Source organism: Canis lupus, chromosome 9 (genome assembly GCF_003254725.2).
Source record: "Canis lupus dingo isolate Sandy chromosome 9, ASM325472v2, whole genome shotgun sequence".
Taxonomy (NCBI): Eukaryota; Metazoa; Chordata; class Mammalia; order Carnivora; family Canidae; genus Canis; species Canis lupus.
This window is the reverse complement of record NC_064251.1, coordinates 43,782,298-43,802,051: the sequence shown is the minus strand read 5'-3', so window position 1 is coordinate 43,802,051 and position 19,754 is coordinate 43,782,298. Positions and strand designations below refer to the sequence as shown.

General features: G+C 52.5%; 2 protein-coding genes across 2 annotated transcripts; one reads left to right on the top strand and one right to left on the bottom strand.

Moving 5' to 3' along the window:
• Nucleotides 1-58: 58 nt before the first annotated feature.
• Nucleotides 59-9,532, top strand: POLDIP2 (DNA polymerase delta interacting protein 2). The gene is made up of 11 exons (XM_025476418.3): nucleotides 59-292; nucleotides 1,651-1,732; nucleotides 2,974-3,071; nucleotides 3,986-4,082; nucleotides 4,241-4,316; nucleotides 4,785-4,892; nucleotides 5,341-5,477; nucleotides 6,266-6,292; nucleotides 6,501-6,626; nucleotides 7,864-7,943; nucleotides 8,479-9,532. The coding sequence occupies exons 1-11, from the start codon at nucleotides 132-134 to the stop codon at nucleotides 8,591-8,593; spliced, it is 1,107 nt and encodes a 368-aa protein (XP_025332203.1). The 5' UTR covers nucleotides 59-131; the 3' UTR covers nucleotides 8,594-9,532.
• A 166-nt stretch (nucleotides 9,533-9,698) lies between these two features.
• On the bottom strand, nucleotides 9,699-19,655 carry TNFAIP1 (TNF alpha induced protein 1). The gene is made up of 7 exons (XM_025476419.3): nucleotides 19,497-19,655; nucleotides 16,344-16,661; nucleotides 15,379-15,548; nucleotides 14,876-14,965; nucleotides 14,747-14,799; nucleotides 13,741-13,936; nucleotides 9,699-12,297 (listed from the first exon to the last, which is right to left on the bottom strand). The coding sequence occupies exons 2-7, from the start codon at nucleotides 16,546-16,548 to the stop codon at nucleotides 12,061-12,063; spliced, it is 951 nt and encodes a 316-aa protein (XP_025332204.1). The 5' UTR covers nucleotides 16,549-16,661; nucleotides 19,497-19,655; the 3' UTR covers nucleotides 9,699-12,060.
• Nucleotides 19,656-19,754: the final 99 nt, after the last annotated feature.

The following is a 19,754-nucleotide window of genomic DNA, read 5'->3' as shown; positions in this document are numbered from 1 at the left end:
CGGGGCGGGCTGAGCCCGGCCGGGGGCCGAGGGGGCGGGGACGCGGCGCGGGGCAGTGTGGGGCGGGGGCAGAAGGCCCGCGGCCGCGGCTTGGGCCCAGTGTCGGCCGCCGAGCGGGCGCTCCGCGGGACATGGCGGGCTGCGTGGCCCGGCGGGCCCTGGCCGTGGGCAGCCGCTGGTGGGCCCGCTCGCTAACCGGGGCTCGGGGGCCGAGGCCACTCTGTGTGGCAGGTGGAGCTGGGGCCTTCCCGCCAGCGGCGGCAGCGACGACGCGGAGGCACCTCTCGTCCCGGTGAGGGACTGAGCGCGGGGCCCGTCCCCGGAGCCCGGGGAGCGTGTTCCGGCCAGCGAGGCGGCCGGGAGGCTCGGCCGGCCGAGGGTGACTGGGGTGCGACCTGGGAGAGGGTCCCGGCGGCAGCCGACCCGCCCTGCCTGGGACGTGCGCCAGGAACAGAGAAGGGAGCGCGGCCCAGAGCCCCGGGTTACGCCGGGCTGGCCCCGAGCGGGAGCTAGTAACCCTCCCAGAGCGAATCCTGCCTCCCCAGATGGGGATCTCGGGCGCTGTTGCTAGTGGGCAGCCTTTTAATTAGACTTTAGGGCTCTGACATGAACCCCAGCCCCGGGTTAGGACAAGGCCTCCCTCAGAAAGATGCTCGAAGTGGGAAACAGGACTTTTAGGAGGGCCCTGCGTAGGGCCCAGGTTTCAGCGTGACCTTGGGGAGACTGGTTCTTAGTGTGTGACCCGGGGAGGGGGCTTGAGGTCACGGGATGGTGTGAGCATGGCCTCTAGCGATGGGACAGGCAGGTCAGACGGCCTGGAGGATCAAGTGAGGGGGAGCATACGGTTCACATCTCCAAAAGGCTAAGAATAGCAGACCTTGGAAGGACCCCTAGAAAGAGCAGCCCTGTCCAGAGAGACCACTGAGAGAACTGACCTTTTTGGGGGGGGCTGAAATTAGACACTGGTGTTGGGGAAAGATGGATGATAAGTATTTGCACCTTAAGACCCGAGGGAAATTTGATGTAAATCTGAACAAAAACTAGATTGAAAGACTACTAGGTGCAATGCGGGGAGTGCAGTAGGACGTATGGTGATAATGGTTAAGCCCTTCAAGGGCAGGGTGAAGGCTGCAGTTTCTGGGCATAGACAGAGATGGAATTAGAACAAATGTTTTACACACTTGGCTCTGAGGGGGAACACAGGCTCATCAGACGCAGGCATTGCTCCCAGAGAACCTACGGTCTCTAGTGGAGATGAGACATGGGCACAAATAACAGAAATGCAAGGTGGGAAGGGCGGTTAAAATGCTGTGGGAGGTCAGGAAAGAAACAGGCAAGAGGTACAAATAAGCAGGGTGCGAGGGCATGATATGAGGAATGCTGAGAGTGAAGAGAGAAGAAAGTGATGTGGGAGCCGTCAGACATAACACAGAAACCGAGGCAGGGCCTGTGGCTAGATCTCAAAGAGGAAAAGACGGGATCTGGAGTGGTGGTTTGGCAGGACCCTTCCCTGCTTCACCTGCCCCACGGCTTGGGCCTTTCTCTGCTGTCACTGCCTGGCCCCTCGGTATCCTAGTAGCTTTTTCTGATGGGCTAGGTACCATTACCTCCTCAGCCTTTCAGTTGCTTGTTCTTTTCCTTCCTAACCAGAAACCGACCAGAGGGCAAAGTTTTGGAGACGGTTGGTGTATTTGAGGTGCCAAAACAGAATGGAAAATATGAGACCGGGCAGGTGAGTGCTGGGCTGGGTCATTTTTCATTTTCAGGATATGCCCTGCATCTTGAAAGGGTCAGCTTCGGTCATAGGCTCGAATGTTATAGTTTTCTGCCTTGGTGTTCAGTGCCAGACCAGAATCACAGATTTTTTAAGATGGGGTTTCTGTTTTCCTGGATCTGAATCCTTTTCATGTATCAAAGGGTTCTCTTTCTAAGTTAGCGTGGACAGAGATAATTTGAACCAAAGGAAGGAGAGAGCCAGATTGTTGAATCCTATAATTTAGTGGAAGGTGGGAAGCCAGTGAAGGGAGCTTTCAGAAAAGCAAAGCTTTGGATGCCTGGGTGGCTCAGTGGTTGTGAGCGTCTGCCTTCAGCTCAGGGCGTGGTCCCAGAGTCCCATGATTGAGTTCCACAATGGGCTCCTCACAGGGAGCCTGCTTCTCCCTCTGCCTGTGTCTCTGCCTCTTTCTGTGTATCTCTCATGAATAAATAAATAAAATCTTTAAAAAAAAAAAAAAAGAAAGAAAAGCAAACCTTTGGGGGTGACTGGGAGGCTCAAACAGTTAAATGTCCAACTCTAGATTTTGGCTCAGGGCATGATCTCAGGGTCCTGGGACCGAGCCCCACGTCTGACTCTGGCCTAGGTGTGGAGCCTGCTATAGATTGTCTCTCTCCCTCCCCTTCCTCCCTCTCTAAAGAAAATAAAAGAAAGAAAGAAAAAAAGAAAAACAAACTCTTGATTCTTTGTCATAGTTGAACTGATTGCAGTATAATATAAGCTGTGGGTGTGAGGTTCTTGTTTTCGTTATCAGCTTTGTGCGAGATCCACTGAGATAGATTTAGGCCCCTTGTAAGTAAGGACTTTTTGTTTACTCAACTTCCCGCTTGAATGCCTGCAATGGACCAGGTGTTGTGCATTGAACTTGACTCAGAAAGCAATGCCTTCGTAGCGCTGGCAGTCTAGAGAGGAAGTCTAGATGGAGTCTGTGGCTAAGCATTATGCTAAGTGGAGGGGAGGTCAGGGAAGGCTTCCTAGAGCTCTAAGCTATGGTCTAAAGGATCAATAGAAGTCAGCCAGGTAAAGAGGAGGTAAGAGTGTTCTGAAGCTGGTGAGGGTAGATCACAGAGTTCAAGGGAAAGATTGGCAAGATCTTGTGCTGGGATTGTAGCCACCTGTGCCGCTTAGCGGTCTGAGTCCCACCTGGAAGGACTTGTGGACGTGGACTGCTTCCTCACTGAGGCTCTCTTTCCTCCTAGCTCTTCCTTCATAGTGTTTTTGGCTACCGAGGTGTCGTCCTGTTTCCCTGGCAGGCCAGACTATATGACCGGGATGTGGCTTCTGCAGCTCCGGAGAAGTAAGTACCCCTGTCATTGCACCTCGCAGTACCCCCAGGAGGAGGCCTGACTCATGGTCAACATACGTAATTAGGGTCCCTGGGGTGAATTCAACATTCTCCTGGGCCATGGAAGTAGTCCCAGGGTACTTCCCTGACACCATGGAGATAAAAGTGCTGAGTGCCAGGGACAGTCTTAAGTCAGAGGGTCCCTGTAGGCCTCCCCAGGATGCTTTCCCAAGCTGTTCTCTATTTGCATTATAAGTCACCCAAAAAGCATTGAGGGACTAATTTTCTTGATTTTTTTGTTGTTCAGTTAGAACCTTTCTTTCGATCTCTTACACAAGTACATTAAAAAAGAAAAGGCCGGGGCAGCCCCGGTGGCTCAGCGGTTTAGTGCCACCTTCAGCCCAGGGCCTGATCCTGGAGACCCAGGATCGAGTCCCACGTTGGGCTCCCTGCATGGAGCCTGCTTCTCCCTCTGCCTGTGTCTCTGCCTCTCTCTCTTTCTGTGTCTCTCATGAATAAATAAATAAAATCCTTTAAAAAAATTAAAAAAAAAAAGGCCTAGTTCCATTAAGTAATTATAGACATCCCCATGGATGTGAGAAGAGTGGGGTGCTTGCGGCTCCATGGATGGAGCCAAGGCCAAGGGCAATTTGACTTTCTCAGCATGGTCCCCTTCTTCCAAGAAGCAGCCAGCGAGTAAGACAAATGGTGACTTTGAGCCATGGGCCCTCCGCATTCCCTTACTGGCCTCTGGTTGGGGAGGGGCTGAGCCTGGGTGTTGCTGAGCAGATACCCAGCTGCTGCTGAAACCCCTTCAGAGCCGGCATTAACTAGTCTGTTGGGGGTAAGGAGGTGGGAGGGAGCGAGGGCAGGCACTACTTCTGTTTCTTTTGGTGTGATATTGGGCTTCTTCTCTTACCCTGTAGAGCAGAGAATCCTGCTGGCCATGGTTCTAAGGAGGTGAAAGGCAAAACTCACACTTACTATCAGGTGCTGATTGATGCCCGAGACTGTCCACATATAGTAAGTAAGCAAGATGGCTGGGCCGGGGGTTTCTCTCCATGTGAAAGGCCTGAACAGAGAGAGGGAGGATGGTCCCAGAGAGCCTGGATCAGCACTGGGCCCACGTTCTCAGGACTGGATAGTGACTAAGAAAATCTCTGACTTGCTTCTTGCCTTAGTCTCAGAGATCTCAGACAGAAGCTGTGACTTTCTTGGCTAACCATGATGACAGCCGGGCCCTTTACGCCATCCCAGGTGAGTAGTGAGCATCTGAATATGCCTATTGATGAGGTCTGGTGGGTCTCAATGAGAAGATTCTGATGCCTCTAATCTGCTAGGAGGGATGAGACAAGCTGAGAGTGATGGTACCAGGCTCATCCAACCTTGAGACAAGGCCAGGAATTGTGTTTCTTTTTCTTTCTTTCTTCCTTTCCTTTTCCTTTTCCTTTTCCTTTTTCTTTTTTCTTTTTTTTTTTTAAAGATTTATCCATCATTCATGATAGACATAGAGAGGCAGAGACACAGACAGAGGGAGAAGCAGGCTCCACGCCGGGAGCCCGATGCGGGACCCGATCCTGGGACTCCAGGATCGTGCCCTGGGCCAAAGGCAGGCGCTAAACAGCTGAGCCACCCAGGGATCCCCCTGGAATTGTGTTTCTTCTCAGCCTTGTTCCTCCCTTTTTCCTGTGTGAGTTTCACTGCCTCTTTTCCTCCCTGTGCCAGGCCTGGACTATGTCAGCCACGAAGACATCCTCCCCTATACCTCTACCGATCAGGTTCCCATCCAGCATGAGCTGTTTGAAAGATTTCTTTTGTATGACCAGACAAAAGGTGAGTTCTCTCAAGAAGGGAAGCTGGAGCAAGAGGGCCCTTTCTTCAAAGATAGTGTTATAGAAGTAACTTCAAAGCTCCCTATCCACAACCTTATTCGACGTCCCATTAGACCTATCGGGTGGGTGGCTGTTATCTCTTCCTCATAGACATGGAAGCTGAGGCTCAGGGATGGAAGGGACTCAAGGTTGCTAGTGAGTGGCAAGGTCAGGGTTACAATAGGGTCAGAAAACCCGAGCTCCTCACTCCTAGCCCATTTCTCTTCCTAGGATGTCACATAACTCCTCAGGGTTTATTCTTGGTGGCCTCGTGCCTTCTTCCAGACTGTGCATTTGCTTCATGTTTGGGTCCCTCGTTTCCCCAGCCAGCCTTGGGGAGTATTCTCTAGGAGGGGCAGTTGGAGAACCCCTGGGATTGGGCCTGACTGATTAGTCCTTTCTTGCCTCAGCACCCCCTTTTGTGGCCCGGGAGACACTACGGGCCTGGCAAGAGAAGAACCACCCCTGGCTGGAGCTCTCTGATGTTCACCGGGAGACAACAGAGAACATTCGTGTCACTGTCATCCCCTTCTACATGGGCATGAGGGTGTGTACCTGGCCTGGGCCCCTTCCCCCAGGGGTAGGCCCCCAGGTTTTCTGTGCTGTTCCCAGTGTGACTGCTGGAGTGGGTTCCAGATTTAAACTGTGTGCCCCGTGGTTCTGCTTCCCAGGGCTGCACATATGGGGCAGACACTGGGACCTAGAGCAGCAGGTAAATCCTCAAGTTCTGGGATGGAGTCCTCCAGGCTGACTCTTCCTTCTGTTCTGGTTCTGGGGATTCCTGTTTATGAAGAGTATACACATACTTGTTTAAATCTCTATAGGCTGATCTTCACACTTTATATGCATTAGTCAGATGTTTATTGAACTATTTCTTGCCTGGCTGTGAGCTTCAAATAAAAATGAAACCGTGTCCCTGCCTTACAGGAGCTCATGGTAGTGGGAGAGGTTACCACATCAAGTATTGTCATGGTGTTGGGTTATGGAAGGGCCGATGAGGAGGGCAGTGGCCTGGGCCAGCAGTGATTGCAGGAGTTGGGGGAAGCAGCTAGCTGGATGACTGGGGAGAAAGGGAAGGGCCTTGTGGCTGACTTCCGTTGGCACCCAGCTCTGTTGGTGATCTTGATAGGATAAGGAGGAGGGAGGCCAGGGACGAGGCCAGGGGAGGCTGCCTTCTCTTGGGTTTGTTGGCTGTAGTCCACTCTCCATCCCACACATAACAGCATTGTTCTGTCTCTGTAACCTTCCTGGAACACACCTACTCAGTTGGAGAACTGTTGATTGGAACAGAGGTTTCTGCCCTCTGGGACTTAAATTCTTTGTTTTTTTCCCCAGGAAGCCCAGAATTCCCATGTCTACTGGGTGAGTGTGTGCTTGGGGGGATAGGATTGGGGGAACTGCTTAGGAGGGTGGTGGTGGGGTTGGAGTTTGCCTCTGGCGCAGGGTGAGGGGGTGGGGCTGTGCACTGCAGGTTGTCTGTCTTTATTGCCTTTTGCTTTCCTAGAATACTGGGTGGGGTGGCCCGAGGTGTTCTTTTTCAGCTGTGAACTCTCTCCTCCACTCCTCACAGTGGCGCTACTGTATCCGCTTAGAGAACCTTGATAGTGATGTGGTGCAGCTCCGGGAGCGACACTGGAGGATATTCAGTTTATCTGGCACCTTGGAGACAGTGAGAGGCCGAGGAGTGGTGGGCAGGGTAAGCATCATCGGGCCAATAATGCCTACTTTCTATTCCTTCCCAGCAGGCCTGGGGGCTGAGTGCCTGCTCTCCTCCTCTGTGGCTAGGGACAGAGGCAGTGTGTGAATGTGTTGGGCTGTTTTGGGTGACACCTTACAAACACCACCATGAGATAGTTTTCTTACAACCTGATTCACAGATGAAGAGAGAGGTTGTGAAATGAATAACTGGCCCATGGTCGTGTGGCTGGTAGTGGAAGGACCTGGATTTGAATCCAAGGGAGTCTGACATCAAAGCTTATGTAGAGGTCTTATTGCCAGCACAGAGCCTTACTAAAAATATGATTTTGAGTGCCCTTCAGTGGGGCTCCCCCAGGTCCCCACTCATCCCATCGCTTCTGGTTGTCATTCTTCTGCCTCTTTACATACTTGCATCCTCTGCTAGTCCACAGAGATCTGATTTTGCAAATCCTGCACTACCCAACTCTGTCTCTTGAGAAATAAAGTCACAAGAAATGGCCAGGGGCCACATTTAACATCCATTTTTCCATGTTAGCAGGGAGTTGGGAAGCAGGGTAGGATATTGAGAATAGGGCTTTGGAGTGAGATAGTCTGGTTTTGAATGCCAGCTATGTGTGGTTTACTCACCACATAACTGTGGGCCAGTTTAACAAAAAATCTGTTTTTTTCCTTTTTTTTTTAAAAATATTTTATTTATTCATGAGAGACACACAGAGAGAGAGAGAGGTAGAGACACGGGCAGAGGAAGAAGCAGGCTCCATGCAGGGAGTCCGATGTGGTACTTGATCCTGGGACTCCAGGATCACGCCCTGGGCCAAAGGCAGGCGCTAAACCACTGAGCCACCCAGGGATCCCTCAGTTTTTTTCCTGATAAAATGGGGGTCACACCTATTACCTTGTAATTACTAGGAGGTTTAAGTCAGCAGAGGTTACAGAGCACCACCGTGGTGCCTGGCATCTAGGCACTCAGTGAATGGACTCTGGAAGGGCTATTTACCGAGGAGGTCCTATGCCTAGCATCTTTGCTCCATGCTCACAGATGTTAAGTCTGAGGTTCTCTTTCCCAGAATCAGAATAAAAGGCCCAGGTCAATGGCTATGCCGTGGGAGGTGGTACTGGCAGGCAGTCACTGTGGGAGGCCTAAGGGGCATCCTCCTGATGCTCTGGCAGTCAGCATGTGGCCTGGGGTACAGGGAGCTTGTCTGGCCTTACCGATTTTGCCTGAACCCTTACAGGAACCAGTGTTATCCAAGGAGCAGCCCGCATTCCAGTATAGCAGCCACGTCTCCCTGCAAGCTTCCAGCGGGCACATGTGGTAAGTGAGTACGGGCAGGGGACAGGGCTACCTCAACCCCGCAGACACAGCCGCAGGTCAGAAAAGTGAGAGCTCATAGTTTGTGGTTAACATCTTGAGATGCAGCCTTATTTGCTCTTGATTGTTGCATGGGACTTGTCTAATTTTTTTCTACCTGTTTTCTAGTTCCCTGTAATTTCACAGACTGAGGACTTAGGCCTAAGAGGTCTGGTGGTTTGATGCTGCACTGAGTTGCCCATGGAGTTGGTTTTTTTCCCGGTGGTTCACTCTTTAACCTGATAGTATAGTTGGGTAGCTTATGCAGTATGATCTAAGGGCCAGAATCAGGACAGCTGCGTTTCTTCTTTTCATGTAGGGCCAGAAAGGGCTCTTAGGTTTCTGGACCAGCATTATTCTGACATGAGCTGGGCCAGAGAGAGCCCGTCCTGCCTCATCCACTGTGTTCAGTTCTGGAATGGAGGGCCTATGGCTCTCAAGAGCCTCAGTAAGGCCTCAGCCCTCGCTCCCTCTAACCCAGCTTCTCTCTAACCCACAGGGGCACATTCCGCTTTGAGAGGCCTGATGGCTCCCACTTTGATGTCCGGATCCCTCCCTTCTCCCTGGAAAGCAATAAAGATGAGAAAACCCCACCTTCAGGCCTTCACTGGTAGGCCAGCTGAGGCCTGAGTGCCTAGGCTCAGCCCCTGAAGAACAGCTCTCATCCCACAATTGCTGCAGAACTCTCTCTCCACCATGGGCCACAGTGGGTCTTTTTATCATTTGCGCCATTTGATTGTGGGGTTCTTTTTCAGTGCGTGGGTGTAATCGTTTTCTCCAGAAGACCTGTGTAGGACTCCTCCAAGGCTGGCCTCCCCTGTAAGCCCTGGCTACACTGTGTTCCAGTAAAGCTTTCCACCAGGAATTCTATGTTCAGCTGCCACAGGCCTGGGGTTTCCTGGCCTGTCACACAAGTTGTTTGGAATATGAGGTTTGGTCAATAAACCAGTGCACACTTGGCCACCCTCGCCATTTCTGCCCCCCCGGGGTCTCAGGCTCCCTTTTTGGTGTAGTTGGGGCCCTTGGTTGCTTTCCTTTGCTGCCTTTCCAGGAAACTGCCCCATCTACTAGAGTATGTATCTGTTTCTTTCTCTCCTGAGGCTGGGGCTTGGCTGGATGTCTCCTGGGGTCATCATGCCTCTCAGCCAGTTGGTTGGGGGCTAGACTGGACTCGTTCTTTATCCTCTGCTAAGTGCAGAGCAGGAGGCCAGCAGCAGGCTCAGGCTCTCAGCACTGGCTAACCATTGACATCGTTGGCCTCACTGGGCCTGGGAAGGAGTGAGGCAAGCCCTTCAAGTTCCCTGGAATAGCTTGCCAGCCCTGAGCCTGTCAGGCCTCCACATCGCAAATGCAGAAACTCAGCCAAGGAGCTTTAGTTACGTATGGACGGTGACTGAGCCAAGCTACTTTCTGAGCTGATTGCAGATCTCCAAGAGCCAGAGGTGAAATGTGCTGCATTTTCCCGAGTCTTAGGATTCCTGCTTCCCTACTACCATAGTGATTGTTAAAGAGGTCGTTTTATTCTTAATATTAAATCTCAGTTCCAGCCCTCATTAGTGTCGTCCTTAATCCTCCACCAGGGGGAGCCCGGGTTGCAGGGCAACTGAGTGCAATAGGATTTATGATTCCGGGAGAACACAAGGTGGTGAATGGGAAATCCAACTGTGTCCATAGCAGTGAGCTGACCCAGCTCTAATCACTGCAAGCACGACTCTGTACTACCGCAATGTAACACAATTTTATTAGAAATTAGTGTTTGTTTCCATCACCTGTGGTGAGCAACAAAGGATTGCAGTTAAGTGGCAAAGCAGTTCTCTCGGTGGCAGGAGTTGGGCCATCCTTTAGGCAGACGTGGGTGAGATAAGAATAAAACCCATGTGATGAACAGCGGGCTTCTAGTTTTCTCAGAAACCGACAAAGTTTGACCTTCATCCACACTTTTTGTTTGCTCCCCCCCACCCCCCAGGGGCTCCGAATTGAAAAATTCACACAGCCAAGAGCTGCTTTCCGAATGGGGCTGAGAGGCACAAAGAAAATTCCCCAAACCCATATGCCACAAAGTCTGAGTAAAGAAGTTAAGATTACTTCAGTGGTTGCAATGTTAGTATTTTTCTTAAGACCAGGGAGATACTTTGATCAGTCCAGGATTACTGTGCTTTCTCAGGAAGAAAGACTAATCACCACTGAGACAGCTGAGGATCTAAATGTCAAAGCTGCAAAGAGGCTGCAGGGCAGGGGAGGTCAAAGGACAAGCATTAAAATACCTCAGTGGGGAGCCAAGGCTTTGAGTATTAGCAGGCCTCAGGAGGGAGGGCCGGAGGGCTAGAGAGCCAGGGCTGAGGAAATAGACCCTCAGCCTGGGCCAGGAGCATTCCAGTCTCTGTGGGAAAGCCACAAAGCCAAAGTCGGAATCTGGCCAAAGAAATGGATTTGTCTTCATCTTGTTACTCCAGTGAGGGCTGGAAGAAGTGTTTGGAGCTGATGAGCAGGGTGCCTCACCTGAAAGTCTACATATTCAAGGCTGTGATGAGCATAAAATGCCAGGTTAGTCACGGTTCCCTTGCCCCATGATGTCATTTCAGGTCCTTGTGGGTGTCTGAACCATGGCCTGGCATTTGCCCAGAGGCTCCAGTGGGTCAGCCACAAGCAGGCCACTTAGCTACAGTGACCATAGTCAGGAGAGGGCCCTGATAACCTGTGCTCCTGCCCAGTGGCTACCACTCAGTGGCTATGGGGTCTTGCTAGGCTGGCTGAGCAGCTCTCTCCCTGATGGCATTCCTTTGGAAAATAATTCAGGTAAGGGCCAAGCCAAACAGAAGATAGTGGAAAAAAAGCCCCAAGGAGGAACTTGCTCCTTTGCCCAAGAGTTGGGGCTCAGCAGCTCCGTGGCCACATGACCCAGCCTTTCAAAGGACTTAGGCTGCTCACATCACCCTGCGTTCAGACCCAAGGCTGGGCAGAACCACCATCCCAGCCAGGACACAAAACCAATAGTACGGGGCGGGCAGGAGGTAACTAGCCAATGGCCAAGCACATGCCACTTCTGCACAGGGCTGCTGGGAATGCAGAGCTTGGGTTCCCCATCCTCGGCTGATGGGCATCGAGCGCAGTACCCACAGGCTCCACAGCTTGCCTTCTGGGCCTCATGCTCCTGGCCCCATTATGGCTCTTTGGCTTTCTAGTAAGTAAAGCAAAGCATGCCTTGGAGCTGAGGGCAAGAGAACCTAGCAATCATGTAAGGCGCTAGGAGTCAGTTATATGACCTTAAAGTGTTCTTTCTCGTGAGCATTACTAGGACCACAGTTCCCAGCGTAAATGCCCTTCCTTCCCGTGTGCTATCTGAAACAGCTGCCTGGCCAGCTCAGCAAAGCCAAAGCTAGTTCTTTGTTTTATTGCTTCTCTAGCCCCTCTCAGACTGATTCTGCAGGGAAGAGGGGTTAGAGTCAGAAAAAGATGATGGGGATCAGGGCAGAATACAAATCTCCTGAATAAAAGTACAAAGTGCTTTAAAGAAACCGACCCCAAAGGCATCAAGAAAGGCCAAGAGGGGACCTACCCCTAGAGGGGTAGCACATATACCCAGTCCCCTCATTGTTAGACCTAAAACTATTCATTTCCTAGATAATTTTTTAAAAACCAAAATCATGAAGCCTGTGCTTAAACACGTCAGGGAAAAAGGAGCCCCACCTTCTGTAAGAAACTGGGCCTCCACAGCACCAGAACGAGCCTGTTCCTCAGAGGCCTCAAGGCAGCCCTTCAGTGGAGCAAAAGGACACTCAGCAAAGAGTTGAGAAGATTGTTCTCATAGGTGGTGGGCAGGTCAGTCCATTTGCCCCAGGGGCAGAAGCAGCTCCCTGTCAGGAAAGGTGAGCAAAGGGTCCAGGATATGGTCATCGTGAAGTGCTCAGGGAGCAGGGCAAATGAATTTGGTCCCTCTCCTGCTTGGGCCGGGCCCTTTGCCTTCCTGTCATGCCTCTGGGTGCTGGAGCAGAAACCCAGCCAGCGCCAGCGTGGGGGGTGGCCAATGGGGCGGGGTTCCATAGGAGGGGAGACAGGGTGTCCTGACTCCCTGAGGGTCTTGTCAGTCGCGATGGGTAGACTGGTGGCCAAGCTGCCGGTCATCATAAGTGCTATAGCGCTTGACATGGATACGGCGGACCCGGTCCCGCAGTTCAAAGGTCTCCTCATCTTCACTGGGAGAAGCCTGGCTGCGGCTTCGGCTTGTGGCCTCCAATAAGGAGTTGTCAGGGACTCGGGGGGTCTCATACAGTAGGACGTTGAGTGTCTCCTCATAGATTCGGGCCTCTGGGAATTCCACCTGGGATAAGGAAGACAGGAGGACTGAGTGGCGTCTCATCCCAGAAAGGCAGCAACCTGTCAGGGCCCATGACTCTGCTGGCTCTATGAGTTCCTCTTCATAGAGCTTTCTGTCTCATGAGGGCAGGGAGGGCTCTCTGAAGGAGACTTGAGGAGCTGTACTCTGTGGCCATAAGAATGCCACAGGGCACATGCCCCACACCCCACCTGATCCCAGACTGATGAACTACTACGTGCGGAGCTTAGGGCCTTGGCTCTGTGGTCAGACGTAGGCTTAAGTACAGCTCCACCCCTTACTAGCTGTGGGACCTTGGGCTTAGCCTTGCTATGCCTCAGTTTCCACCTGTGTAAAATCAAGGCTAGTATCTACTTCAGAGAGCTGTTGTGAACATTACATGAAAGGTGCCTGAATTCTAGCCTACCTTGAGCTTCCGCTCCCTCATCTGTCAATGGGGACAATGCTCTAGCCCTGCCTGTCTCACAGGTGGGGTGTTAGGAGTCAAAAAGTTCATGAAAAAGAAAACACTAAGGAAGGTGACAGGTGCTGCTGTCACTTCTGCAGTGTAACTGCCCGCATGAGACCTGTCCCTGAACCCTGACTCTGTTGATACGGATACACGGGAGTCCCCACCCACAAAACAGCAGAAGGAAGCAGAGCCACCTCCTGTAAGCTGTCCTACCCCAACCCTCAGACTGCCCAGCTCGAGGCATTTCGGGGGCCTGGGGGCTGAGCATGTGCTATACAAGCTTGGCTGCTTCAAGCCCCTCACACGCAACTCTCCCGAGTGAGCTGCCCTTCTAGCCCAGCAAAGGCCTTTGCTGCCTCCATTATACACACAGCGGACAGCTTCTCTCTGGGAAGGACCTGACTGCTCGCAGTCTGGGAGGTCAGGGTTTGCTGAGTTTGTGTTAACTATCACCTGTCAAACCCTTCACATGTACCTGGCGCGGTGTTGTTAACTGCAGAGGTTAAGCTGATTGACCAGGAACACCCAACTGGCAGGAGCCAGAGAGATCAGACCCTGCACTGTTGCTCCTAGGAAGCACGTCATTTCCCTAATAGTTTCATTAACTGGATACCGTCATGCCCATGTTTGCAGGTGAGGAAATTGAGGTCCAGCTGGTTTAAATAGCTTGGATGAAGTCAGAAAACTGGTAAATGGTAGAACCAGAATTCAGACCTGAATTGGGCCAGCTCCAAAGACCCAGTCCTTTCCACTGCACCACACTGTTCCTTGCTGGTCAACAGCCCCCACCTCTCAGCTGACAAAGGATTCCCAAGCCATTCCCTGAACTCCTTGAACTGGCTTTGTCCTTGCCCAGCACCATCATGTGAATCTGGGGAAAACAGAGTAAACCGAATGCCCTTTCACTCCCTGTGGTAAAAGGCACAGCTGGGGCTACACTGGGGTGTTTCGACCTGCGCAGAGGGAAGCCCCCACACCTTGGTCTGCTTCTTCTCCGTGGCATACACAATGGAGGTGCAGCACACCTCTGCCAGCTTGCGACCCTGGCCGTAGAAGGACCAGCAGCAGATCTCATCGCCAATGACGTCCTTGATGAAGAGCACGCGGCCGTTGAAGCGCAGGGAGAGCTTGTCAAACAGCTCGATGTTTTTCAGCAAGTGGTCGTCGGAGTTGCTGAAAAACCCATGAAGGCCAGCAGGCCTGGGAGTGAGGTTTCAGCACGAGGGAGGGTGCTAGCTGGGTGCCTCCCTCCCTCCTCCTCCCTGTCATGCAGAACTGAGGAAAAGTTGAGATGCCAGAGGGGGCAGGAAGAAGGGTCGCAGGCACCCTCTGGGTTTGGGGGCCTGTGAGGAAGAGGCGGGGAGTTGGTTTGAAGTTAAAGCAGAGAGAACTGAGGGAGGGAGGCCTCCTTTCATTAGGCTCCAAAGGAAGAGAAGTAGCAAGAGGATTCGTTCCCTTGCTGTAGGGGGATGCTGGCTACATGTCTGTCCACGGGGACTCACTGAGCCTGCGGCCTTCGGCATATACCTGTGGCTAGCTCAGAGGACACTGGCGGGCAAGGGAGAAACTGGCCCAGCTCTGAAGCATGAACACTGGCTTAGGAGGAGTCCTAGCCACGGGCTTCCCGGCGTCCCTCCTCCACCTCATAAGATAATGCTGGGAAAACACCTGGCACGCCGCCTGACAGGACATGTTGGGTGGGGGTGGGGTGGGATGGGGGGGGTGTTGTGTGTGTGTTCCGATTTGTTCTCATCTATATCACAGCCAGGGCCCTGCAGCAAGTTCCAAATGCCTCTGCCCTAATTTCCCTTCTCTCTCTGTTCTTCCTGCCTGAGACCCAGACCTTGTCAATGGTGCCAGGAGTGCAGGTGGCTTCTCTTGGGTGAGCTGCCCTGTCGCTGGCTGCCTAGCCCTTCTAGCTCCTTCTTCAGCCCTTCCCCAAGCCCGGCCCCCAAGCCCTCAGCCCCCAGATGCCCACCCTACCTGGTATAAGAATATTTGTTGTTGCTTCTATTGTACAGCAGCTTCACCACGGGCTGGGAGGGAGGAGAGCATGAGGGCCAGGCCAAGGTCCCGTCCTCCCCTGCCCGTAGCCCTCAGAGGTCCCAGTACCTTGGTGGAGGATTCGATGAGCCTCTCTTCCTCTTTCAGGGACGTGATGATGGGGATGTTGCACACAGGCTGGTAGGAGTCCTTCTTGTCCTGGGGGACACACACAGCTGAGAACCTTTTTTGAGATCGCCTACTTGCCAGGCCAAGCCAGGCTTTCCCCAGGAGCTGTCAGACCCCTCTGTCAAAGCCACCCTCTGCCTGTTGAGGCACCTGGCAACAAAAACTGTCAGCTGGCAAGCGGAACCCCATTTCCAGAAAACCTAAAATCCGGATATCACGACACAGAAACTGGAAGCTGGGCATAGTCATACTGTCTGAGTCCATCACCATACAAACTGACTGGCTGCCAGTGTCCCTGGCCTGGCCAACAGCTGGTGTACCTAACTAGGTTTGGACTCACCAACCATATCTGTCACACAACCTTTCAGGAATTGGACCTTTATGTCGCTAAGGGTGGCACCAGCTCCCAACCTCCTCGACCTAACCCCGTTTTATTCCCATACCTGCAGAGCAGTCTGGCACATGTTCACCAGCCCCTGAATGAGGTAATACTTTGCTTCAGCCATCAGTTCCTTGATTTCTTGCCGGTTTTGTGGGAGGATGATGGTGTCATCTCGGAGGTAATTCAGAATGGTGCCGAAGTGCTTTCCACATCGGTCTATGAGGATCCAACCTAGGGATTCAGACAGCCCCGGACAGTTACTCTTTGCTCCCAGATACCAAGCAGCAGGCAAAGGCCACTTGACGAGCCTGGTGGCAGGGGGTAAGCAGCATATAAGCATAGAGCCCATGGCACAGGGTAACAGAAGTGGGCACACCACCTCTTAGGTCTGTGGCTGTTCTTTTCAACCAAAGATGGCACATACTGTGGAAGGCAGAGGTCCTCCAGCCTCTGTGGCAGCCCAGAGAGTTCTAAGCTCAGGAGCACTCAGGCCCACCTCCTGGCAACACAGGAACCACCAGGCCCTGCCTGCCTTCTGTGCACTGCCCAGTCACTGCAGGGGTGGTTCTTATGAGAATCTAGTCCTCTGTGCATGTTTAAAAAGTATGGATCTGGGATCCCTGGGTGGCACAGCGGTTTGGCGCCTGCCTTTGGCCCAGGGCGCAATCCTGGAGACCCGGGATTGAATCCCACATCGGGCTCCCGGTGCATGGAGCCTGCTTCTCCCTCTGCCTATGTCTCTGCCTCTCTCTCTCTCTCTCTGTGACTATCATAAAAAAAAAAAAAAAAAAAAAAAAAAGTATGGATCTTCTCCCTGGAAAATGTGGAAGCACACACCATTCTATGTACAACTTCAAAGAATTCTGAAACTCTACCAAGGATTCCAGGTGAAAGAGTCCTGTACCGAGTAATAGGAAAAGAGAATCCGGAGTCTAGATCTGCCAGGCTTAAGCCCTACCCCAAAGCACTTCCTCAGGAACTCTTTCCTTCCCTCCTCAGCTGGCCCAATGAGACCCCGTGCCTCACCTTCTTTGTCAGTCAGCACCTCCATGCGCCCGCTGAACATGGCCTTGAGCATGGTGTCATGCCGGGTTAGGGCCCGCACGGTGGTGTAGTACAGTGAGCCCCCCACATTGAGCTGGACATATTTGTTGCCCAAGCCTCCTCCCTTGAAGCCGCTCAGCTTGGGCTTGGCTCCTGAGGCTGGGCACAGACAGGTATCTCCTGACATCTCCCGCTGCAGGTAGATCACCACACGGCAGGAGGTTGGCTTGGAAGGCTCCGCCGTGGTGGAAGGATCACGAGTAAGTGGCCAGCGGAGGCCAGAGCCTCATACTCTCAGCACTGTAAGCAGGAGACAGGAGAGCAGACAGGAGTTAGCAGTGAAGAGCCCTCAGCTGAGAGGGGACAGGCAGGGACTATGTACTCATTCTCTCCTTGACAAGCAAAAGACTCCCTGGCAGAGGCTAAGGCCCCAGGCAACAGCAAAAGGAGGCATTCCTGCTCCTCTTTATGGTACTGTGAACCAGCACAGTCTTCCAGAGCCTGCCCATCATCTCGCCAGCCTCCTTGAGCCTCGGCACAGGTCAAGGCAGCACAGAGGACAAGTAAACCCTTGGAGCTAGTCTGAGATGGTTTGAGGAGCAGATGGGGCAGCAGAAGTCTTTACCCTGGGGAGCCACATATTTTCTTCCCAAGATTCCAAGGACCCAAGACTTCTGCCAGTGCAGGAGAGTCCCAGGAGCCAGAGGGACAGGATGCACTTCCTTTCTAAAGATTCCAAGCTCCAAAGCAGCTTGCGCCAGTGCTTACTTTGAGCACCACCCACAGTGTGGCTTCAGAAAGTAAAGTAAAAGCAGCTCCAGGAGAGCATGGTATGAGCTGGGGTGGAGGGTACTGGTCAATGTTCCCGGCAGAGTTACCCAGGTCCCAGCGGTTTCCTCACCTTCACCTCTCTTGATCCCCGCCCTGTCCCAAGTTCCTGAAACTGTCACCATTTTTCAGGCTAGAACAACTACAGGATGGCTATTTTTACTTCTTTTTCCTGAAAGGATAGGGCCCAGCCCTATCCCTTCCTTTCTTCCCTACCCACAAGGCTGGAAAAGACCAGATGATAAATCTAAAAACAACTTTTAAGTGATTTGGAAACTGAAACACAGATAGGCATTCACAGGAAGGAGGAGTGAGGAAAGCAGAGGAGGGAAAAGCCAGGTCACCCCTCAGGAGCTAGATTCTATACTATATATACATCTTGGTTTTCTAAGGAATCACTAAAATTCATTCACTGAAAAAAAAAGAGCAAACATTTGCTGCATGTTTACCATGGTCTAGGTAGTGTGTAGACAATATATACATTACTTCATTTAATTCATTCAGCAGTAAAACAAGACTGAGTGCCTACTATGTTAAGCAGTAGGAACAGAGAGATAGATACCAACCTTACCTTTAAGTAAGCAGTTCCAGAAGGTAAGATGCAATAAATAAACTAGGGATAAGAGAATGACTAGGGAGAAGTACGAAGACGGATGGGGGCACAGGAAGCCCTCTTTGGGAAGGTGACATTCCAGCTGAAGTCTGAAAGAGTGTTCTAAACAGATGGAAGAGTAAGTGCAAAGTTTCTCAATCAGACACAAATTTCAGGAACAGAAAGAAGGCCAAGATGTCCAGTACTTAGAAAGAAGAGGGTAGTTGGCTTGATGTAAAATCAGGTAATGCACGGGCCAGTTCACATTAGAGAGTTTGCATTTTAGATTAATTGCAATGGTAATCGATTGGCGGGTTTTAAGCAGGGGAGTGATAGGTCCTGAGTTATTTGCATTTTGAAAAGATCACTCTGCCTGCCCTGTAGAGAATGGACTGTAATGGTGCACGAGAGCAAGCAGGAAGAGTAAAGGAAGCAGCAGTCTAGGCAACTGATGGACGCCTGGCCTGCAGTGTTGGTAATGCAGACAGAAAAAAAGGTGTGATTGCCTCAGCAGTCATCACAGTATGCAAAAGTTTACTGTTGCACATCACCTCCTGCAAGTGTGATCCAGAAGCAGTGCACCGGCTTCCCCAAGTTTACTGCTCTACTATCCCAAACAGTGATTAGCACAATGTCATGCACATCTGAAAGTATTTAATCTATTTCAGTTTGTTAGACTGAAATTGTCCCTGAAAAGATTTAGGTAGCCCTCTAGGAAGACTGTCCAAGGAAGGACCAGAGCGGCTGCTTTCTGAAATGCCAAATTTCTTTGGTGGCTTGTCCTGGAGACTCACTTGCCTCAAGGATGGAGTACGGAGGAGATGAACCTCACCAGCAGATTGTCCAATCCCTAAGTAACACGTGATAGTATGAAATCACCTCACCTTCCCCCACCCACCCCAATGGAGTAAATCCACTCCTTAACAGGTTTTAGCAAGTCCCCTATGCATTTTGAGTCTAGCCCCGATTTCCCCAGGATCAAAGAAAGCAAACATATGTTCCGCCAAAGTAAAGGAACTCAAAGGCTAGGGGGTGGCCAACAGAGCCTACAAAGCAATTGCTTTGAGCCCCTGGATGACGTCAGCTCAGATGCCGACCGCTCAGATTCCTCCCGGGCCAATGGGCTCCAGGAATCTTTGGCAGGTGACGCCCCAGAAAGTAATTCCAGAGAGAATGAAGTTTCCACTGATAGCCTCACTGCAGTTCCTTCCGGACTTTGTGTGTGGGTATTTGGGGATGCCTGGGGCTGAGGGCGTATCCGAGTCTCCCTCAGTGAGGCTAATGGGAACCTAAGCAGAATGAAGGGCAGGACCACAACCACGGCCGTGGAAGAAGGCGGGGTCCTAGAAGACGGACCCATGGGTCCATGACACTCGGTGGGGTGGGTGGGGGGCGGGTGGCCAATCTTGGGTAGAGGAGGCGGATCCAGCAGAAATCCGAGGTGTAAATCTTAGGTTTCGTCCCAAAGGTCTGGAAAGATTAGCGAGACCCAACCTCTCCGTGGTCGGTGGAGTCTTCCCCGGGCCGCACCCCTCCTCACACCGAGAAGCCGACCGATTCTGACACGCACCCCAGTGGAGGACTTGCGCTCTCCATCTCCCCTCCGCCGTCCCACGCCTTCTCCCCAGCCCCGGGTGGGGCTCCTGCCCCTGCTCCTGCTCCAGCCCGCGGCCCGTCCATCCTGTCCCCCAGGGCATCCGCACCCCGCCTCTCACCGTTCCCGGGGGGCACGTCTCCTCTCAGCTGGGTTGCAAGCCGACCCCGTGCCGCCCGGGGCTGTGGCCGCCTGCCCGCCAGCAATCCCGGGCCGTGAGCTCACATCCTCCGCCCGCGGACTCCGCCCTGAGCCGCGGCCCAGCCCCGCCCGCCCCGCCGCCATGCCCAGCACCCAATCACGGGAGAGGGAGGGGCCCCTGGGAGAATTCCGCTGTTGGCGTTCGGCTACTTCCGGCAGCCTTTCCGCCGCAAAGGCC

Bases quoted from the DNA above. Each gene is read 5' to 3' on its own strand.
- POLDIP2 (XM_025476418.3), top strand. From the start codon at position 132: ATGGCGGGCTGCGTGGCCCGGCGGGCCCTGGCCGTGGGCAGCCGCTGG. The intron at 293-1,650 runs GTGAGGGACTGA...CTTCCTAACCAG, and splicing joins CGGAGGCACCTCTCGTCCCG to AAACCGACCAGAGGGCAAAG. The intron at 7,944-8,478 runs GTAAGTGAGTAC...TCTAACCCACAG, and splicing joins GCTTCCAGCGGGCACATGTG to GGGCACATTCCGCTTTGAGA.
- TNFAIP1 (XM_025476419.3), bottom strand. From the start codon at position 16,548: ATGTCAGGAGATACCTGTCTGTGCCCAGCCTCAGGAGCCAAGCCCAAG. The intron at 14,800-14,875 runs GTACTGGGACCT...CCTCCCTCCCAG, and splicing joins TCATCGAATCCTCCACCAAG to CCCGTGGTGAAGCTGCTGTA. The intron at 12,298-13,740 runs GTGTGGGGGCTT...TCCTTATCCCAG, and splicing joins CGGAGAAGAAGCAGACCAAG to GTGGAATTCCCAGAGGCCCG.